Source organism: Panthera uncia (genome assembly GCF_023721935.1).
Source record: "Panthera uncia isolate 11264 chromosome A3 unlocalized genomic scaffold, Puncia_PCG_1.0 HiC_scaffold_11, whole genome shotgun sequence".
Classification (NCBI taxonomy): Eukaryota; Metazoa; Chordata; class Mammalia; order Carnivora; family Felidae; genus Panthera; species Panthera uncia.
Genome location: NW_026057578.1, coordinates 8254526 through 8276889, shown reverse-complemented (window position 1 = coordinate 8276889; position 22364 = coordinate 8254526). Strand labels below are relative to the sequence as shown.

Genomic DNA, 22364 nt, shown 5'->3' with positions numbered 1-22364 from the left:
GAAAAATAATGAATGCCCAACATGGGGGTAATGGCTGAATGAACTATAACATACCCCCACCTTCAAACATTTTGTAGCTGTCAAAAAACAATGAATTAAAGATTGTACCGGTTGCATGAGAGGCATTTGTACATGTTTGTGTAGCCCAGGGATGTGCCCTGGGCTGGGCTGGATGCACGTTTGGGGACTCGCTGGGCCTTGCTCTCTTTCTTGCCCCACGGCTTCTTCGTGGCACCAGTTTGGGCTCCCCCCACCCCAGCAGGGCAGTCTCAGAGTACTTGGACTTCCGACCTGGCAGCTAGTGTCCCCCAGAGCTACCGTGCAAGAGACAAAGGCAGAGGCTGTAGGGCTTCTTAAGGCTTAGGCCTGGAGTTCATGGGTCCTCCTCTCCACTCTATTACTGGTTACGCAGGCCAGGCCAGCCCAGATTCGATGCGAGAAAACTACAACAGGGAGGCATGGATTATTCGGGGCAGGGAGGGGAGGAAGTCGGGGTGTGCATATCTGGAGACGGTCAACCACCACAGTGTAACAGGCAAGGTGACTTTATCCGACAGAAATTCTCCACTAGAGTTTTTGGTGAGAAAAAGCACCAGGGATGAGACCTCCCAGGGCATGCTTCCAAGGGGGAGGAGGGGCAAGGAGCCGCTGGGCGCCCCCCCGGGGAGAGCCAGTTTTGCCGAACGTTCGGTCGCTGCTGTCTACCGAGAGGCGATGCCGTGCAATGCAGAACACAAGGGCCTGCGTGGATGGGGGCAGAGCAGGATTTCAGGTGCACGGCCAAGGATAAAGAGCTTGTTGGGTAGGGAAATCTATAGCACATGTGGGGAGAAGAGGGGAAAAGGGAGGCTTGGGAGACGAGCTAGAGCCCTTTCACGTCTTCTGCGAGGCCTGAGTAAAGATGTGTGCTGTTCTCGATTGCTCTGCTGTAATTCTCTCAGATCCACGCTGGCAGGCACTTACCCTCCCCACGGCCTATCCACGCCGGCCCCGTTCTCTTCCCTTGTTGCCCAGAGATGCGGGCCTCCCAGCATTCCGTGCGGCTAGCCTGGCCATGTGACCAGCGTGGCCACGTGACCTGGTTCCGGCCAATGAGATGAAGGGGATGCCTACTGGGGGCAGGGGCTTCTGGGAAAGGTCTCTCTTTCCGTGCTAATGAAAGGGTGGAAAATGGCGGCCGATCTTTGCCTTTCTCTTCGTGTTATGGTTTGTTAGTGGGTTATTTGCTTCGTTTTGTTTTGTTCTTCGCCTTTCTCTTCCCGCTTTTGGATCCCATCGTGTGAGGATGTGGTGTCGGGGCGGTGGCAGCCCTCCTGTGAGCAGCAGTGACCTCACGGGCACGCTTGTTTGGTATCGCGCTGAAACGCTGTGGAGCCCCCCCCCCCCCACTTCCTGTTACAATTAAAAGGGGTGTTTCCTGAGTCAGGGTTACGTTGTGGCGTCACACATTGGGGTCTAGGAACTTTCTCATCAGCCCCCTTTCCTCACCCATCGGCTGCCCCTGGCCTAGTTGCCGTCGTGCATTTGTTCGCTACAACCACAAGGGGAAGGCTCGCGCCCCCTTCTCAGGGACTTTTATTTGAGTGTCGGGAAGAGATTTAAAAAACAGGCCAACTGGGGGGTTAATAGTGCTCAGATGCTCAAAGGACACATGTAATTGCTCCCCTCCCGACCAGTGATGTGGGTCCCACGTTCTCCCCCTCTCCGGGAGCTCTGAGTTTTGGCCTGGGGCCTCCCATGACACTTTGTCCAAGCATCACTATCGGCAGATGTGCCTCTTCTCATTCATTATGTTGTCGCATCGGCAGGGGGACTCGAGTAAGAATTTCTAATCCCATGAGATGACTCACCTTTTTTTTTTTTTTTTAATTTTCTTTATTTTTTAAAGCAAAATTAGGCAATTCTTTTTTGGAACAATCGACTAGGAGCCGAAAGGGAAGGTGTTAATATTTGAGAAACTTCTTATCCAGGAGAAACAGAGACAGTCTCCTGTTTCTGAAAAACGATGTGTTCTGGCCGATAAATCATGCATTTGTCTCTGCCATCCAATAGCAGTGAGGACTGAACAATTTTTTTTTTTTTTTAAAAAGCAGGAACTAATGTGATACATTTGATAGGAAGGAGGAGAAAAAGGAGGCATTTTTATTTCCCCAAAGATCAGTGAGGTTTTAGGCATAAGTATACAGGTGGGGAAATCTGGTCGGGTGACATGATGGGTGAAGTGGGACATACGGCACACACGTGACTATAGACTCTGCTCATCAGCCTCTCCCGTCTCCTGTATTTCCTCACATTTACCCTGGGCCAGCCACTGTTCTTCTCGCTCTCTCCGAAGTTACTATCATTATTCCCGTTTTACAGATGACTCTCTGAGATGCAAATTCCTTGCCAAGGTTGCACAGCTAGTGAGTGGCAGAGCAAGGACATTAGCTCAGGTCTGTTAGACTCTAAACTGTGAGCACGGGGACGCCTGGGTGGCTCAGTCCGTTAAGCGTCCACCTTCGGCTCAGGTTATGATAACCAGGTTTGTGGGTTCCAGCCCCCGTGTGGGGCTCTCTGCTTGACGACTCAGAGCCTGGAGCCTGCTTTGGATTCTGTCTGTCTGTCTCTCTCCCTCTCTCTCTCTGCCCCTCCCCCACTCGTGCAGGTGCTCACTCTCAAAAATAAAAATATTAAAAAAAAATAAGGCGTGAGTGCACTCACATTAGTTTTCTATTGCTGCTGTAACAAACCACCACGATTTTTGTGCCTTAAAACAACCCAGATATATTATCTTACAATGCTGAAGGTCAGAAGTCAGAAACGGATCAGCTTCTGGATGCTCTAGGGGAGAATCTGCTTCCTTGCTCTTTGCAGCTTTGAGAGGCCCCCTGCTTTCCTTGGCTCATGGTCCCCCTCTTCACGTCGAGGCCAGCACTGCAGAATCTTCCAGTCTCTCTCTGTGTCTGCTTCCATCCCTCTCGTCACCCTCTCTGACTTTGACCCTCCTGCCTCCCCCTCATAAGGACCCTCGAGAGGACATTGGGCCCACCCGGGTATAAAAGTTACGCTGGAGATAATCCAGTTGACTTCCAACTGTAATGACAACCTCTTTGAGCATCAGCATTGACTCCAACCCAGAACAAGTCACGTTCCCCACGTGTTCACCACATCCCAGGCGCGATGCTCAGTATTTCATGCCTATCAACCCATTTCAGCCTCACAATGGTCCTTAGAAGCTTGGTTCTGCCAGTAGTATCGTTCCAGTTCTACAGATGAAAGGACAGAGGCTCAGAAACTTGCCCAAGCTCACGAAACCGAGCCACAATTCAAATTTAGCACCCTGGCTTCCTAGGCTGTGCGCCCAGTCACCCCCACCCCTGCTTCTTAGTAAGCCCTCACAGGAAACGTTCCTGCATGGCGATGAACTGTTTCATCATAATAGGAAAAAAGTGGGGGAAATCTAGATAAAAAGAAAGAAAACAGTCACTCAGAATCCCATTTATCTGTTTCTCTGGTGACTTTTCTCTACGGGCATGTGTATACATACACATCGCCAGAGATGAAAACAGATGGTGTCTCAAAAGATATGGTCAGAGAATTCTGTCGAAAGGATAAAAAAAAAAAAAAAAAAGTCCCCCGGAATCCTACTTTTATACCCCCTTAAAAACTGCATTGAAAATTATAACTCAGTTAATAACCTGGGGAAAACAGCAAGAGGGCGGGAACAGGCCGCCTTCCTCATTAAATGGGATAATCACTCCAAAGCGAGTTGCGCTGGGCTCAAGTTGTCAATGAATGACAGGCAGAATTCTGACCTCAGAGGATTAATCTAAACTCTTTACAGATTCTCCGGCGGGTGCCAGATAAGTTGAAAGGAAGGCTGCAGGGTAATAGAGCTAAATACAACCAACTCATGCCTCACCAAAATGCCATTCTCTTTCTCTGTGTCCCTCGTCATGTGTAGGTCACAGCAATATGCTATTCCAGACCGCTGTCCTGTATTTCTGTTACCCGTTTTCTTCCTTGTAGGAAGACTATGTATTTGTTGGGGAGGAAAGCAGGGAAAGACGTAGACAAGGAGGGAGGGAGGGACCCAGGGAGGAAGGTGGGGGCGCGGGGACTTCCTCAATTCGCAAACACTGTGTTCTTCTTCGTACACACGCCTTGACCTTGTGCCCTATACTGAAAGCAGGAGAATGGTAATATCGTTATGATAGAGAAAGTGATTTCTGGGGGGCACATTATATTCTCAACGCCTCTCAGTTTCTCAAGAACAAACATCTACGGTTTGTAAATTATGTAAACGGTACGGTTCTCACTTCAAAGCCGGTGCCTCTCAGTGGCCAGCTTGCATACCAGTCTCGTCCGAGGTCGCGGCTGTATGTGCGATCCATTTTGTGTATATCAAAGTGTAAGTTTGACCCACAAGGTTTAAAGGCAGGAGGAAACTTGGGACCTTGTCTCAGCCAGTGGTTGCCAATCCTGGCTGCGTGTCAGACCCCTCTCGAAAGCTCCCAGCCTTAGGTTAATGGTGGACAGAGGCTACTGGAGGAGACCTGGCATCCCTAAGCTTTTAAGAAACTCCTCAGGAATGATATGGTAATATAGAATAAGAAATCCATATTTGGTCTTCAACCCCGTTCCTGGCCCTGGCCCAGAACTCCTACAACTTATCTTATGAAAGATAAGAGCCATGGAGATGTCTTTTGTTATTCATCACAAGCCCAGCCCCTTTTAACCACGTCTGAGTTTATGCTAATGAGGTGACTTTGGAAGGCCCCTAAGGATGGGGGCCCCGGTTGCCATGGGAACCAGCTTTGTGATTGGAAGGTTGGAACTTTCAGCCCCTTCCCCCCTCTCTGGGGAGGGGGGAGTGGTTGGATTATCGAGTTCAATCACCAATGGCCAATGGCTTAATCAATCATGCCTGAGTAATAAGGCATGCACAAAACTCCCTGAAGCACAGGGTTGGGAGAGCTGGACTGGTGAACACATGGGGGGGGGGGGCGGCATGGGAGGGTGGTGTGCCCAGACAAGGCACAGAAGTTTCCCCCTCCTACTCCCTACTCCCCCGGAGCCCTCCTACCCTGCCCTCTGCATTCCTTCCATCTGGCCGCTCCTGAGTTGAATCCTTGTATAATAAACTGGCAACCTAGCAATTAAATTGTTTCCCTGAGTTCTGTGAGCCATGCTAGCAGATAACTGAACCTGAGGAGGTGAGGAGGGGGGTCATGGGAATCTCTGACTTGTAGCCAAGTAGGACGGGAGCCCGTGGGTAGCCTGGGGGCCCCCTGCTTGCAACCGGCAACGGAAATCTGGTGGGACTGAGGCTTACGCCCATGGAGGCTGATGTGAACTTTAGGTGAACAGAGCGAGCACTGCGCTGACGTAAGGGACACCCACCTGCTGTCTCGGCTTAGTGGGCAGTCCCACACTTGTGATGTCAGATGTGGTGTGAGTGGTAGAGTATAAAGAAAGGAGTTCTCCCCCTTACCCTAGGAAATTCTAAAACCCCCAGAACCAGTAATAAAACTCACTTCCTCATTGTTCAGAAGAGGAAACGGGAGCCCAGAAACTTACATGCAAATGACCGCAACCATCATCATAAAATAATAATGATGGCAGCTAAGACTTACAGCACTTGCTACGCGGCAAGCACTGAAATATGTGCTTTATTAAATCTGACACTTGTGTTGTAGGTACTGTCGTTATCCCACTTTAGAGACGTGGAGACTGAGGTCCAGAGAAGTTGAGTAGCTTGCTTAAGGTCACACGGCTGGGAGGTGGCAAAGCCAACAGTTTGATTCCAGAGTTCTTGCCCTTTGCCACTTCTTCTCATATAGTTATGTACATATTCTCTGCGTAGTGGAACCCAGCCACTTTTGATGCATTGAATTTATGGTCTTATATTGCAGGATAAAATAAAACAGGTAAGTGTACTGTCCCATTTTAAAACTGCCCTTGTGTAGAGAAAATTCTGTGGCCTTGTATCCTTTACCAGTTTCTGCGGAGTTCCTACGTGCTGGGTGATATGTAAATACTTCATGGATGGTCTCCTTTAACGCTCTCAGGAATTTCGTGAGGTAGGTGTTCTTATCCCCACAGGAGAGGTGAGAAAATCCGGGTTTTGAAAGTCAGATCACTCGGGTTGCCCGGATGGCTCAGGAGGTTAAGTGTCCGACTTCAGCTCAGGTCATGATCTTGAGGTTTGTGAGTTCGAGCCCTGCGTCGGGCTCTCTGCTGTCAGCGCGGAACCTGCTTCGGGTCCTCTGTCCCCCTCTCTCTCTGCACCCCACCCCCCGACAAATAAATAAACATAAAAAAAAAAAGTCAGATGACTCCTTCAGGTCACAGAGCTAGTGGGTTACCGGCAACGATTTTAACCAGGTGTGTCTGACCCAAATGCCCACCTCTTATCATTTTCACTCTGGCTTTTATCTCATCTGCTGTAGATCCTTGGCCCCTTCCAGTGGTTATGAATACCAGAAGGAGTGGGTGCTGTTCAGAGTGAACTGTATCCCCCAGTGCCTGTGACCCCATTTGGAAACAGGGTCTTTGCAAATGACCAAGTTAAGATGAGGTCAATTAAGGTGGACACCAATCCCACGTGACTGTGTCCTTATGAAAGGGGAAATCTGGACACACGGACAAACCTGCGTAGAGAGAATACCATCCAGAAGCCACCGAACGCCTGAGGCTGCCAGAAGGCAGGACAGAGACAGAGAACAGATTCCCCCTCGATGGTGCTCAGAAGGTGCCACGCTGCCCATGTGGTGATGCTGTGGTAACGAGGATCGTCCACGGTATGGAGGACTGTCCCCTAGCTGGGATCTCCATCACTGTGTTCATATTCTCTCCTACCTAGGCGGTCCCCCCCACCCCCCTCGCCCACCCCGTCTCATTGTTTGTACGTTCATTTTTGTTTCTGTGGTTTTACTTTTTAATAAAAGTGAATACAATCGAAAGAAAAGACTTCTGGCCTCCAGTGCTGTGAGACAACACATTTCTGTCGCTTAAGCCACCCAGTTTGTGACACTGTCAGGGCAGCCCCAGGACACAAATACGAACGTTTTCAAAGCCAGCCTGTGGCTTCAAGCCTTGCATTTTCCTTTCACCGTAAACAGGATGGGCAGACCCCTCCCCACCCCAAGGGGAGCGGCTCACTTCCCCGATGGCACTGACCTTCATCATAGCAAGGAATGTCGCGGGTTGATATGATCACCGGCACCCCGTTTTGTGCACATCTACTCTCGGACGCCGCCTGGAACAGAACATTGGTTCTGGCATTAGGAGTCAAGTCTTTGGGGGAAAATCAGAAGTCAAGGAAGAAACTCACGGCCACAGGGCGCATCACCAAATTAAACTTAATTTAAAGGCTGTGTTTCCAGAAACCACCCAGCTTCCCATCCTGCCTCCGGGAAGCTACATAACCCATTCATCTCGGTGAGCCCCACAGACACAGGCAGGAGGGACCCCAACGTACAAACGGGACGCCCAGGCTAACTGGGGCCACTCATCTAACCAGTGGGGCACGAGAACTTAACACACCGATTCCTCACGCTGTGAGGTTAACTGCGTGCCGCTTTCCTGCACGCAAAGCGCCGTCCCCAGCCGGACCTTTAGTCAACAAACTTGTCAAATGCATGAAGTTGGCCGTTTTCGGTTCCGTTCCACACCCACTCCCTCCGTCTTCACTGGAACCTCTTTCCAATTTCAGGCCACTGCCCTGACAGTTTTTCCTCTTGTTATCTCTTGCAAGTATTTTTAAAGCTTTTATGCTTACGTATATACGTGTGCGTGCATACATACGAATATACTCGGACAGAAAGAAAAATGTTACGAGAGAGAAGGTAAGTTGCTTGGTGCTATTTTAGTGATAAGACCATCTACATTATACCACTAATAGTTGGCATTAATTGGATATTGATTATGTGCTAAGTACTCTGCATGTGGTAGGGGATTTTGCTAAGCCTATTCTCTAGATTGGTAAGTGCACAGAAGAAAAGCAAAAGACTGAATGGCAGCTCCTGAAGGTGGGAACCTCCTGGGGCGGACACAGAAGGCTTTTCCCTTTCTTCATGTGTTTGTAATGGTCTCATTGTTTAAAATAAGCCTGTGGTCTTGAATCAGATCATCAACCCTCCCAAGAAATCACAAGAAAGCAGGGGCCCCTGGGTGGCTCAGTCGGTTAAGCGTCCGACTTCAGATCAGGCCGTGATCTCACGGTTCGTGAGTTCAATCCCTGTGTCGGGCTCTGTGCTGACAGTGCGGAGCCTGCTCCGGATCATTGGTGACCCTCTTCTCTGCCCCTCCCTCTCCACCCTCCCCCCCACCCCTTGTTCTCAATCTCTCTCTCTCCAAATAAATAAATAAACATAAAAAAAAGAAATCACAACAAGGAAACGTCTAACCCATGTGACGGTCTGGCCCCGAGCTCATAACTGGCATCCCCCAGGGGCAATCCTGGATGTGCCAATTTGGTTTATTTGATTTACAGAGTTTTTGTTTTCAAGTCTTTGGGAATCAGTTGCCCATCTTTAAAAATCAGCTTTCTTTCACACTGTTTTCTAACTACTAATGAAAAACCAGACTCTGGGGACATCTGGATGGTACCTGTCGGCCAGAGCCAGCCATTTCCAAATAGACCCTCGGTCTCTGTTCCTCCGGGGGCCCTGCCTGCCCCCTTCACTGACTTTTGTCACTGCTGAGCTCCTAGAGGCCAGAGGCTCCCAGACTAGGAGTCGCTTGGGAGCTTGAGAGACTCCTGATGCCTGAGGCTGATCCAGACGTTGTGTTTCGGTTGCTGGCGGTGGGGCCAGACAGCAAAGCTTTCCCAGATGACATACTACACAGGCAGGCTTGGCCCCCAGTACACAGGCACCGGAGTTTTAGCCCATTTCTCCAAATCCAGCCTCTTCTGAGCAGCGATTCTCCAACGATATTCTCAACATTAGTTCGTAGGTACTATCTGCCTCCTACAGAGGTGTCCGTGTTTAACCGGGCTCCAAGTCTTACATGGAATCGAATTCAGATTCCACTGGATGGTGGAAATGTCGGCTTTCTGCGACTGGGTCGTAGAAGATCCAAGGAGCAGTGATTGGGAGTCCCTGGCCTCTGCCCTCCAGAGCAGTCTCCTGAAGGAAGGGTTCCTAAACCGGGCTCCCCACCTTGGCTACACTGGCAGCAGCTGAGACGCTCTAGAAATGTGGCTGCCTGCCCTCACTCCCACACACAGATTCTGATTCAACTGGTCTAGGGTGCTATTCTGGCATCACAATCTTTTAATACCTCAGATGATCCCCATGTGCAGCCAAGCCAGCCCGCTGCCGACCCTCCCCTGGGTTCCCCATCCCAGGCACCACTGATGTTTGGCGCCAGGTCGCTCTCTGTTGCACGGGCTTTCCTGTACACCGTGAAGCAGCATCTCTGGACTCCACCCACTAGATCAGCAGCGGTGAGTTGCAACAATCAAAAACGTCTCCAGACATTGCCAAGTGTCCCCTGGTAGGGGCAGGCAAAATCACCCACAGTTGAGAACCACCTGCGAGTAGGTACAAAATGAGCCCCATGGGATGCACCTCGGAGGTCCTTAAAGACGCAGGTTGCATAGGCTCCCGGCCTTGCAGTCTTGGATTCAGTAAGCCTGGGGGAGGAGGCGGGGCTTAGGTGGAGTCCGCCATCTTGAACAAGCTCCTTGATGGATTCTGGAGGTTTGACTCCGACTGAACTTGAATACAACTGTTCCATGGGAATATCAGCACATCATCCTCATCAATACTGTCTGTGTGATGAGCTCTGAACAGGCCATTTATTTTGCCATCGTTCCCAAATCCACCTGCTAGTGGCGAATCACCCGGTGAGCATAGCTACCTACCTTGTTAGTGTCTATCTCTGATTCATTCTCTTGGTCTTCGACTCTTTGTGGGACGCTCATTTGGTTGCCCATTACTCCTGCAATAGAGAGAGAGAGAGAGAGAGAGACAGAGAGAGAGAAATTAAAACCCAAGACAAACAAAAACCTTCTTCCCACATCTAAAGTTAAGGCAGCAGAGACTTGACAAGTTACTCTGGATGTGTCAACATAAGCCCAAGTTAGGTCAATTGCTTATATTTATTTTGAGGGATGAGAAGCGGTTTGGGACTTATATATTCAACAGAATTTAAGTCAAATGCAGCTCCAATTTTCAACTGCATTTCATTGCTGAGAGGAGATGTTTATCATCATGAAAAGTGTATTCAGTCCAGATAACATTTTCTTCCCTCTGAGCCCATCACAGCTGTTGCATCAAGGAGATTTTAGAAAGAGGATAATTAAAATAATACTTAGAATTTTTAGTATTCTCTGATCCTCAAACGAAATTAGATCCTTTGCTAAAACCTCTCATAGCACTGGTGGTGTTTGGGTTTTGTTTTTGTTTTTTTTTTCCCATAACACTTAGTGCTACTTGTAATTATTTATTTGGCTGTGTTTTCATTCATTCATTGACTCAACAAGTAGGTACTGAGCACTAACTCTACACCTTACGCTGTGCCAGTCATGAGGGCTAGGACTGTGTATTAAACAGACTAGGCCCCCTGACTTCACGGAGCTAAAGTCTTGTGGGTAGATAATAAAAAGACAATAAATCCATAAGCCAGGCCATTTCCGATAGCTCAAGGCAGCATGGCACAGTGGTTAGGAGCAGGAGCCCGAAGCAAGACAACCTGGCCTTGAACCCTCTCCCTGCCTCTCCTCGCTGTGTGTCCTTGCATGGGTTAATTAGGCTCTCTGTGCCTCATAGACCTGCTATGAGGACTTGACGATTAATGCTTGTGAAATGTTTAGAACACTGTCTGGCTCAGAGTAAGTAATATCTCAGTGTTTCTTCAACCCAAACACGCGGGGTTCAATGCCTTGAATAAAAGTAAACTGGTAATATAACAGGGGCCAGGGTGGGGGGGGGGTAGGAGGTGGCCGTGCTACGTACGATGGTTCTCGAATGCAGTAACAATTGGTCCAGCCTGGGAGGGCAAAACAGAACACTTAGCTTCTGTCTCTCTTCCCCCAACAAATTGTAAGCGCCATGAGGCCAGAGACCGTCGGTCTTCAGCCGTTGTATCTTCTTCTTTAAAATTGTTTTTAATATTTCTTTACTTCTGAGAGAGAGAGAGAGAGACAGAGCACGAGCGGGGGAGGGTCAGAGAGAGAGGGAGACACAGAATCGGACGCCGGCTCCAGGCTCTGAGCTGTCAGTACGGAGCCCGACGCGGGGCTCGAACCCACGAACCGCGAGATCATGACCTACGCCGAGGTTGGACGCTTAACCGACTGAGCCACGCAGGCGCCCCCCCCTCCACTCGTCCCCATCGTTGTGTCTTCTGCATTCACCATGATGTTTGCATTGATCAGATGCTAATTTATTACTTACTGGTTGGATGGAGGGAATAATCATTGATAACTACCTCTCACCCGGCAGGTGCCGCTCCTACCATTAACTGAGCCTTGTTTTAGTAATAATGATAAAGGTCAACAATTATGTAGCATGTTCTCAGTTCCCAGCACCGTGTTCCAAATGCACTCCCTGTCTGGTTCTATTGAACCCTGCAGCACCCCTGTGAAGTGGGTGTTCTCATCACCTCCTTCTAGATATGAGGAGGCTGAGTCACAAGAAGACTGCATTACTTTCCAAAGGTCACCCAGTTAATGATGGCGGGGGCAAGATTCAAACACAGGCCGCCCATGCTGCTAACTCGGGATGTTCCGCATATTATTTTCTCCCTCCTTCGAAAGGAGGGAATGAGTTCTCCACCACTCACCCAGGACAGACATCCGGAATGCGGCCAAGTGAGGGTCTGACCCGGAGTATGCCTGCTCTCAGAAGTAGGGCTCTTTCAGACATTCCGAACACGTGCTGCCTTGCTACCTAAAAGTTTCTTTTTCACAAGCAGAATAATGTATGTTGGATGAGCTGCCTCATCAGCTTTTGGTGGCTTTCAGAATAAGAGCCGGGACTTTTTATTTCTGGTTGAAAACAGCCAGTGCATCTCCAAGGATTCCCATGGGCTTCTGGCCCATGGTATGAGGTTCCCTGCCATGGGAATAGACACATTGAGTCATTAGAAATTTCGGAGGCCAAAAAAGGGCCATAGATCTGACCACCTGCTCTCTTGGGGGAGTTTGGTAGTAACAGAATCTGGGGATTTTATGTTTTCTAATCATACCGGGTAATAAGGCTGAGTGATGCTAAAACCTACAGGATGTTAGGTTATTTTGCAACATTTCCTGTTTATAAAATCCATGATGCACATACTTATAATGGACTGTCACTTCCATCTATAAACGGGACATAATGGTTATAATATTGAAGCCTCAAGACTGGGGTTGGCAGACAACAGCTGTGGGGCCAGTCCAGCCTGCCACCTGTTTTTACTGTGGCCAGTGTGCTAAGAACGGGCTTTACATTTATAAGTGGCTGGAAAGGGGCACCTGGGTGGCTCAGTCGGTTAAGCATCCAACTTCGGCTCAGGTCATGATCTTGAAGTTTGTGAGTTCGAGCCCCATGTCGGGCTTTGTGCTGACAGTTCAGAGTCTAGAGCCGGCTTCAGATCCTGTGTCTCCCTCTCTCTCTGCCCCTCTCCTGCTCCTGCTCTGTATCTCTCTCTCTCTCTCTCTCTCAAAAGTAAAATGAACATTAAAAAAATTTGTAAGTGGCTGGAAAAAAGATCAGGAGAAGAATCACAGATCGCGATACATGAAAATTACATGAAATGCAAATTTTGGTATCCATAAGTACAATTTTACTGGAAGGCAGCCATGCCCATTCATTCATGTTTGGTCTCCATGTGGCTGCTTTCATGCTTACAAAGACAGAGTTGTACAGTTGCAAGAGACTCTATGGCCTGAAAAGTCCAAGATAGGCCCTTTCTGGAAAGTTCATCAACCGCTGTTGGAGATATATACTGAGTAGTGTATATACCTAGTTTGCAAAAAAGGGGGGAGAGGCAGCTGAGAGACAAATGTTGCCGGTAGTAAGACTGACCAGGAGTTGAACCTGCTGTATATAAACATAATGACAGCTCTAACAACCATAGCGATGATAAAATAGTAACAACAACAACAACGGCAACAGATCTGGTGAGTGATTACCATGTGTTGAGAAACTGTTCAAAGGGCTTGACTTGTAGTAAACTCATTGAGTCACTGCAGCAAATCAGCAAGGCAGTGGCAACATCATTCCGATTTTGCAGATTACGTCACCACCGGAATCCGGCTTTCCACAGAATTGAAAAGCGATTCACCAATGGGTTTGCAAACGTGTAAAGCTCTCGTTGTTCAGTTCGGACTTCGTTTGGGGGCTACTTTCAAAAAATGTTCGAGGGTTACGAGAAAACCTGTGGGCTGGGAGACGTGTGATGTGAGTGGGCAGGAGAACCTTTTCGTCCCGTGGAGCTGGGGTTCCATTTTCCTGATCATTGCGCGTTGGGAGTAGCCTCTTGGCGGATTCAGGGCCGAGTGGACCAAAAGAAGCACACTGCATTCGCCCGTCTTTTGCAGGGACTACCTGGATTCGGGTAACATTGCTTCCCAGCCACAGTTATAACACAGGTGTCGTGAAATCGTTCCTGCTCTTCCTTCATATTTTGCAAAGAGCAGGATTTACGTGGGACAAAACCAAAAGGTCCCTGCCACCTATTGGCCAGCATTGGTATCAACGGAAATGAATGTGTTCGGCCGGCCCACAGGGCGAGGTCAGAATGTTTGGGGAGGTCCAGGGAAACAGTATCACAGTTAGCAATTACATCCTCTGTTGACAGTTGGCAGGAGACTGGCAAGTCCTCTCATGCCCCGGAGATAGTACATCTAATAAAACAATAATGATAGTCATATCTGATGTGTACGGAGAGCTTGCCATGTGGCTGCCCAGTGCTGAGCATTCTGGGACACAGGATAAGAAGGCGAGTCACCCGGCGCCCCTGGCTCGGTTGGTTAAGCATCCGACTCGACTCTTGGTTTCGGCTCAGGTCACGATCTCACGGTTCGTGAGATCGAGCCCCACATCGGGCTCTGCGCTGACTGTGGAGACTGCTTGGGGTTCTCTCTTTCCCTCTCTCTCTCTGCCCCTCCCATGTGCGCTCTCTCTGTCTCTCAAAATAAATAAATAAACTTTAAAAACAAAAGAAAACAAATACCATGATGGTGAGAGTCAATCTGGGCTGTCCTGGGAAAGAAGGTGCTCGGGGGTACAGGAATTTTGTGCTAAAACTAGGGAAGCCCTTGGCAAACCAGGCTGAGCTGATCTCCCTCTCCCTCTAACCCCACTCAAGGAGTCTGTGAGGCAAGGACTCTTTACCCCCAGTTAACGGACAGCCACAATGAGGCTCTCGATGGTTCAGACAATAATTCCTGTCCGTGATGGAGTTTTCTCTGGTCTCCCACAAACGAGAAAGATCAATCAGATCAAGAGTTTTTCATCAAGAACACTGTATTCATTTGAAAGAGCCAGATTTGGGGCGCCTGGGTAGCTCAGTTGGGTGAGTGTCCGACTTCGGCTCAGGTCATGATCTCACAGCTCGTGAGTTCGAGCTCCGCGTCGGGCTCCGTGCTGACAGCTCGGAGCCTGGAGCCTGCTTCGGATTCTGTGTCTCCCTCTGTCTCTGCCCCTAACCCACTCACATTCTGTCTCTGTCTCTCTCAAAAATAAATAAACATTTAAAAAAAAAAGAAAGAGCCAGATTTTACTTTGGGGGAAAAAAAAAGAAAGAAAGTTTGAAGGTGACGCCCTTTCTTTCATGAACCAATAGTGTTAGTTGTTTTGTTTTTAATGACCTACTCTGACATTGAACACAAGCCAGGCCATGTGGCAAGGTGTTTTGTTTTTGAAAACGAACTCATGGTTGAGGCCTTAGCATTTGAGAGCACGGCGTCAGTCTTTGCTTGGGGGTCATCCAGATGCGAAAGCCCTTTAGCTTCTCCACGTCTGGCTGTGTCCGTGAGGCCAGACCTCAAGCTGGGTTGCACATTAGAACCAGTGGGCACAGGGCAACCAGGGGCGGATTTAAACCCCTGGGGCCCAGGCCCCAGCTGGACCGGTGCCCTCAGACTCTCCACAGTGGGGTCTGGGCACCGGTACCTTTTCAGGATCTTCAGGTGATTTCCGTGGCAGCCGAGGTCACTGGTTTGGATATTTGGGGGGCCCCTGGCCCCTGGATGCTGCCTGTCACAGGGATTCTCAGAGGAAGGCCCTGTGCTTCAGGCCCCACAAACCATCATCAGCCCAGGCGTCTGGAAACCTCCCCACCTCGTCAGGGCGCTCTTCGAGGGTCTTGTGTTTTGTTAGCCTGCAGATGCAGGGCAACCGGAGTCTCCAGCTGTCCTTCCCCGAGAAGGGGTGTGCAGGGCACGGTGGCCCCGGCCAGCCTCCCCCTCCCAGGCGGCTGTTGAGAAGTGAGGAGCAAGGCCCCCAGGGAGGAGGGAGAAGGGTGGCCTGAGCGGGCAGTAATCTCTGCCCCCTGCTCGCCTGGGCACTGCGGCCTGCCCCTGAGGGGAAACCCTCTGGCGCGAGCCAGGCCTCCATACATCTCATAGTTGCGAGGTTTGGGACAAGGCACCGGGCCCTCTGAATGCATTTTCCTTGTGGGAAATGATGGTCTTCCTAGTGGGAACAACCATCAGCAGGCTTGGAGAGTTTTCTTTTAAAAAAAAATTTTTTTTTAATGTTTATTTATTTTTTTTTTTTTAATTTTTTTTTTCAACATTTTTTATTTATTTTTGGGACAGAGAGAGACAGAGCATGAACGGGGGAGGGGCAGAGAGAGAGGGAGACACAGAATCGGAAACAGGCTCCAGGCTCCGAGCCATCAGCCCAGAGCCTGACGCGGGGCTCGAACTCACGGACCGCGAGATCGTGACCTGGCTGAAGTTGGACGCTTAACCGACTGCGCCACCCAGGCGCCCCTATGTTTATTTATTTTTGAGAGAGAGACAGACAGACTGTGAGCCGGGGAGGGGCAGGGAGAGAGGGAGACAGAATCGAAAGCAGGCTCCGGGCTCTGAGCCATCAGCACAGAGCCCGACGCGGGGCTCGAACTCACGGACCTCGAGATCGTGACCTGAGCCGAAGTCGGACGCTTAACCGGCTGAGCCGCCCAGGCGCCCCAAGCTTGGAGAGTTTTCCATGCGCCTCGCGCTCCCAATCTGCGTGTATTGACTCCCCGGGTCCCTGCAACAGCCCTCTGGGTTGGACGCTATTCTGCCCTCAATTTTCTGCTGAGAAACTGAGGACAGAGAGGCTGTGGCACTTCCCCCAGCAGCCCGTCCTGCGTTCACGTCCCGGCTCACACCAGCTGTCTGCCTTAGCTCCTGCTCTGTAGGGGTGAGGGGGGAGGAAAGATCGTGACACATTCGTCCTCCTCACTCTCGGGCGAAGATCAAAAGGGTTCAGTCCACATGGTGTTTAGCCCAGCGGCTGGTGTATACCCTTTAGGGACTGAAGATCAGCCATTATTATACGGGGCAAATAAAGTGTGCCGTGTCTTTGTAAAAATGACACCTCATACTTCTCCGGTCCCTACTCTACGCTGAACACAGCTCTGAGTGTTTTCCTATATTGACGTATCACGTCCGAAATAGAACCCCCGAGGCGGGCAGGCCGGTGTTTTCATTGTCCCATTTTATAGACGCAGAAACTTCATGCACACCTTCCTTGCCCACGATCATGCTATGGCCTGAACTGTTGCCCCCTCCAAAGTCACATGGCGAGGCCCTGACTCCCCCTGGGTCTGCGTTTGGAGATGGGGTCTCTGAGGAAGCAATTAAGGTTGGAGGAGGTTAGCGGGGCGGGGCCCCGAACTCAGAGGATTAATGTCCTCGGAACAGCAGACACCGAGAGAGAGCGTGCGCTCTCTCCACCGTGCGAGGACACGGCGAGAGGACGGTGGCGCGAGAGAGCCAAGGAGAGAGTTCCCGCCAGAACCAGAGTCTGCCAGGACCTTCATCATGGACTTCTAGCCTCTGGAACTGTGTGAATGGCATTTTTGTTACGGCAGCACGAGCTGACTGATACAGATTATGTGCTGGTAAGGGGCTGAAGCAGGCTTTACCCCTCGGTAGCCTGGTACCACAGTTCAAACTCTTAACTTCCTATTTCTCACCTTCTACTGTGTCCTCTGCCCTAGAAGTTATGCTTTTATCTCATTAAATATTTATATGCAATGTAATACAACACAGAATATGAAATATCGCCTGTCTGTTTTTGCGACAAGACATCAAAATCATAACTGGTCAAGGAATGTGGTCTGCTCTAAAGTCAAGGCATATTTTAGGACGAATGCAAAATTGAAGGGTCATCAAGTATCTTTGTGCAGAGATTTAGCACAAGGGCTTGGCAGTAGTCAGGTGAGAAAATGTTAGTCCTTACTGATACTATTTCTCTCTCTCTCTCTTTTTTTAATTTTTAAGTGTTTATTCACTTTCGAGAGAGAGAGAGACACACACACCCAGAGTGCGAGCAGGGCAGGGGCAGAGCGAGAGGGAGACACGGAACCCGAAGCAGGATCCAGGCTCTGAGAGATCACGACCTGAGCTGAAGTCAGATGCTTAGTTGACTGAGCCACCCCGGCGCCCTCTATTTATTTCTCTTATTAATGTCACGATCCCATTGGCTCTGTGTTCTGACCCACGCGTGAAACAGCCACACCGGAAGCTGCCCCTGGATGCCTCCCTCCTCTTTCACACCGACGACTGGTGTTCGCATCACCTCGGGTTAGTTACAGGTTAACAAGTCCTGCTCCGGGGAACGGATTAAACACGAAACACAGTGCAGCTGCCCCGGAGAGAGCGTTTCTGAAGCCGCCCGGCCAGCGAGCAGCTAAATGACAGTCAGGTGGAAAGGGCAGGTCCTCGACGGCGGAATGGTGACAGAATTAGTCACCAAGTAAGCAGAAACACCTTTGATCAATGCCATGGAATGCAGGCAAGGAGGTGGGGCCTCCTCACTGCCCCGGCAAGGGCAGGGCCCACACAGCCATCTGGCACACCCAGCGGAACAAGCCTTCCGGCCCCCACCTCCGAGGGCGAGATCAATATGAGTAAAGAGACCAGACCTGCTCGGCCAGGTGCCGTGACCCTGCATCTCCCTGTGGCCCCCAGCACAGTCCTGGGAAGGGGAGATACTCTGAGGGCGTCCATGTGCAGTGGTACAGGCTGCCTACGTCACAAGGGGGCACGTGAGGACTGAAAATCAGCCTTCGCTGTTCTCCCCAAGCCCCGTTCTCTAGTATGGGACCACGTGGGCACAGGGGGAGATGTGCCTTTATCAAAACTGCACTGGGGGTTTCAGGAATGCTTGGCAATTGACGTCTTCCTGTCAGAACACTCAGTTACGTTTGTACAAATGGTTGATGTTCCGGAAGGCTTAGAGCTTACTATCTCCTTCTTAGTGTTGCAGCAGACATCTTTAAGCTACTAGCGTAGCGGGTAGCATCATCTGAAGGCTTACTCGGAGCCAGGCAGGGCCAGGATTAGGGTAAGGCAAGGGAGGCACACAGGCGCCAAACGCAAGGAGGCATGGGAGGTCTGGGCAGGTGCAGAAGCCGCACTCCGGAATGAGCACCCGCCCTGGATTTTGCCCTGGGTGCCTCGCTTGCTTCCCGCTAGTCCTGGTCCTAGGGCCAGGACCTTTCCTTCTATTGTGTCCGTTTTTCCTCGCAGCATCCCATCACTCCTCCATTACAGAGATGGAGAGACTGAGGCTCCGTGATGCAGTCCCCTGCCGCCTAGAATGCAAACTCCACGAGGGCAGGTGCCTCCTTGTCCTGCCCATCTTTAATTGGCGCTGGTGATTAAATGCGTAAGAGGAGTCATGACACCCCCCCCCCCTCAGAAAGCTGCAAAGAGGCAAAGCTGGGGGCAAACCTGGTTCCAGTGACTCGGGCTCCTCACGTCCTTTACCTCGCCCAGCGCTGCTGCGCAGAGGTGACAGAAGCCGCCAACAGTGCCGCGATCAGCAAACGTGTCACTCCGGCGAGACAGATGAGCCTGCGTGGAGCAGGGTCCTCGGCCCTCCCGGGCCCCTTTCCCTCCCTCCCTGTGAGCACCCGCCATCGTGGGAAACCAGCCAGGATGCTTGCTTTCCAGAAGCACATGCCTTCTTGGGAAAAAGACAGCCCTTCCCAAGTTTGAGAAATCTTGGGGAAAAAGCCTCCTCCCGAGGAGGACCTGACATCACAGCGTTTAAATAACCACAACGATGCCATTACTGATCCTATCTTTACTTAACATGCTGTTGTTTTGTTCACCGTGGGTGCTTTGGCGTGAATTTAAAACAATTTTAAATCGTGCTTTAAAGCGGAATTTATCCTGATGACTGAGAGTTTTGGTGTCTCTTAAATTCTGCACCCATACGAGTGCCTCACTCAAATCCCGAACGGCTTGGGTCTCAGTTCCGTTCGGTGAGACCTGGGAAGAGGTCCCTCCCTCGTCTCCCGAATTGTAAAATCAAGACGATGACGGCAGCAGAAGCGAGAGCCAGTGTTGATTTCAAGGGCGTAAGCGTCCGTGAAATCAGTCTCAGCCCTCACAAAGTTCGCTTGGATCGCGGTAATATGATTGTGCCCATTTTACAGATGAGGAAATGAAGCCCAGAGAGGTAAGTAAGCTGCCCCAGGGCACCCGAGGCAGGAAGGAGCTGCACAGAGTAATGCCGACTGTTGGAGTCCCACAGCTGGGATTTGAATCCAGCATTTACCTCGAAGGATCGTTCCGAATGTTAAATAACACAATTCATGTAAAGAGCCAGGTTCACACAAGGAGTCCTTCTCCCCGTCTGCTCCACTTCCTTAGACGATGCCCCTTGGCACAGACTCAAAGCCAGCTTTACCTGGGTGGGGGGGGGGCGGGGGGGGACTCTTGTCCTGCCAGTAGTCCCCGAATCACATAGCATACCCCTCCGTTCGCTGGTTTTTCACCCCAAGTCTTAACTCGAAATGGCCCTCAATCGTTCCACGCAAATTGGAGCTATGGCTTCGTACCTGACACCACCTACATTGTCATCTAATCCTTCTAGAACCCCTTGAGGGTTGAGGTAAGGCTATCTTTGGGTCCATTTTGCAGAAGGTGAAACTGAGGCTCACGCATACCCAAGCCCGCACAGGGAATCGGTGGCAGAGCTGGGGTGAAACTCAATCCTCTCTGACGCCCAGCTTCTATATTTCACTGCCTGCCCCAAACAACGAGCCCCATGTCCTGCTGGAAGGACCTGGAAGCCGTTACCTGTCGAGTCCCCGGTGGGAGTGTCTTCAGTCCCCTGGTGTCACCTGGAGATGCTTCTAGAAGCTCAGCGCGCCTTGTCTCCAGCTGGTGCTGCCTGGTGCCAGGCGGTCAACTGAGCCCGGCTCCCTGCCCTTTGCCTCCTGGTCCGGAGCCTGCTGGCTGAATACACATAGCAGGGCAAACACACAAGTCCGGGTGGGGCCCTCCTCTCCGGTGATCTGATCGGCCTAGAGAAGCAGGTTCTCTTCCTGGATCCGGGGGCTGTTCTCGCCTCGCCAATAAAAACCCAGCACCTGATTCCTCTCGCACTAATGCCTGCAGGGCACTCCGAGCATCCTGCCCGGGCCCCTCACCCACTGCAGCTGCTCACGTCCACCCGGGTCGCTAACTCCCTTCCCTGGTAACCACGGGCCACGGTCAGAGCAGGGAAAACACGTTGTGTAAGGCTTTGCAGTTCTGTCTGCCTTTCACCTTCATTTATTCTAGAACACCACCTGCAACGCCACCTCACCAGCCTAATTGGAAGGAAATAGCATCTCACCCACTGCCCCCAAACATCACTCCCAGAGGGCGTAGGACACGGGAAAGCAGGTAATCTAAGGGTGGCTGATGGCTCTGAAGACGGCATGTGGCATCGGAAAGGGCGTTTCTTTTTCTCCACAGGTTAGAAATTTAAGACAGCCTGCTTAATTTATTTCATTTCCACAACGATATCTATTAAAGCTTCTCACAAGGACATATGCAGCCCAGTATGGGAGCATAAGTTAAAAATAGCAAATGAAGATAGGAAAATAAGAGTGGGTACGTCCGAGGAACCAGGATAGTAAATAAATATGCACGCGGATTTACAGACTTGCTGCGATGGCTTCACAGATATGGCTTTGAGCTTCCTAACAGCCAATGCAAAAAGAGAAACATGGTAAATACTATTCGGCGTTCTTGAGAAAACATTCAGGAGAAATGCAAACTAGTAATTATTGTGGCTTTATTCATTAATATGCTCATCTAAGTACTCATCGTGAATACTTGTTGAACACTAGGCTATATATAGGCCTGGGTTAAGAATGCAGAAGAAAAGAAACCCTGTCCCCGCCCTCCCTGGGCTCACTGTAATTGAACACGGAGTCCTACAAATAAACATAGAATTACAGAGTGTGATCCTCATTATGAAACAAAGCCCAGGCTGCTAAGAGAGAGAATCAGGGAGAGCCAGAGAAAGCCCCTTTCAGAGAGCAACATTTAAGGGACAAACATACTATTGAAACAGATACTGAATTCACAATCAGATTCACCACAGTGAGGGCTGGAAACAGGATTCTAGCTCAGCGCTCTATCTTTAAATCTGGAATGTCATAAATCTAATTATTAAGCATTTGTCACGCACACACGCTGTGTCAACGAAATCACAGAGGCCGTCTGGCCCGGGGGCTCAAGAGCTTGGGTTCAGATCGCAACACTGACTGACCGGCTACGTGATGGGAGCAGCCACTTTGCCCCCTGTCTCTGCTGCCCCCCCTTGGCTGTGAGCAGCGTTGTGGTTGTCTTTGCATCCCCCACTCCCAGCACTCTGCAAAACGAGATGGCCATCTTCCTGCCACAGGGTGGGTGCTCGACAAGCGCTTCTTGATTGGACCGGCTCACTCTTAACAGTTGTGACGGTGACTGCCATGTGGATGGATTTTACTCTTTAGGGATTTGAGCCACTCAGGCTCAAGTAATATTCCATTGTATACAAATACGACATCTTCTTTATCCATTCAGCAGTCAATGGACATTTGGGCTCTTTCCATACTTTGGCTACTGTTGATCGTGCTGCTATAAGCATGGGGGTGCATGTGCCCCTTCGAGACAGCACATCTGTACCCCTTGGATACATGCCTAGTAGTGCAATTGCTGGGTCGTAGGGTAGTTCCATTTTTAGTTTTTTGAGGAACCTCCACACTGTTTTCCAGAGCGGCCGCACCAGTTTGCATTCCCACCAGCAGCGCAAAAGAGATCCTCTTTCTCCGCATCCTCGCCAACATCTGTTGTTGCCTGCGTTGTTAATGTCGGCCATTCTGACAGATGTGAGGTGGTATCTCATTGTGGTTTTGATTTGTCTTTCCCTGATGATGAGTGATGTTGAGCACTTTTT

At 50.3% G+C, this 22364-nt stretch overlaps 1 protein-coding gene across 1 annotated transcript in view; it reads right to left on the bottom strand.

Annotated features, from left to right (window-relative positions):
• The window catches only part of BCAS1 (brain enriched myelin associated protein 1), an 85737-nt gene extending 84245 nt beyond the window's left edge, over positions 1-1492 (bottom strand). Inside the window, exons 1-2 of the mRNA XM_049650383.1 lie at positions 1489-1492; positions 964-1194 (exon numbers count right to left, since the gene is read on the bottom strand). Of these exons, the coding sequence (XP_049506340.1) occupies positions 964-1194; positions 1489-1492 (235 nt within the window). The remainder of the gene's footprint in view (positions 1-963; positions 1195-1488) is intronic.
• Positions 1493-22364: the final 20872 nt, after the last annotated feature.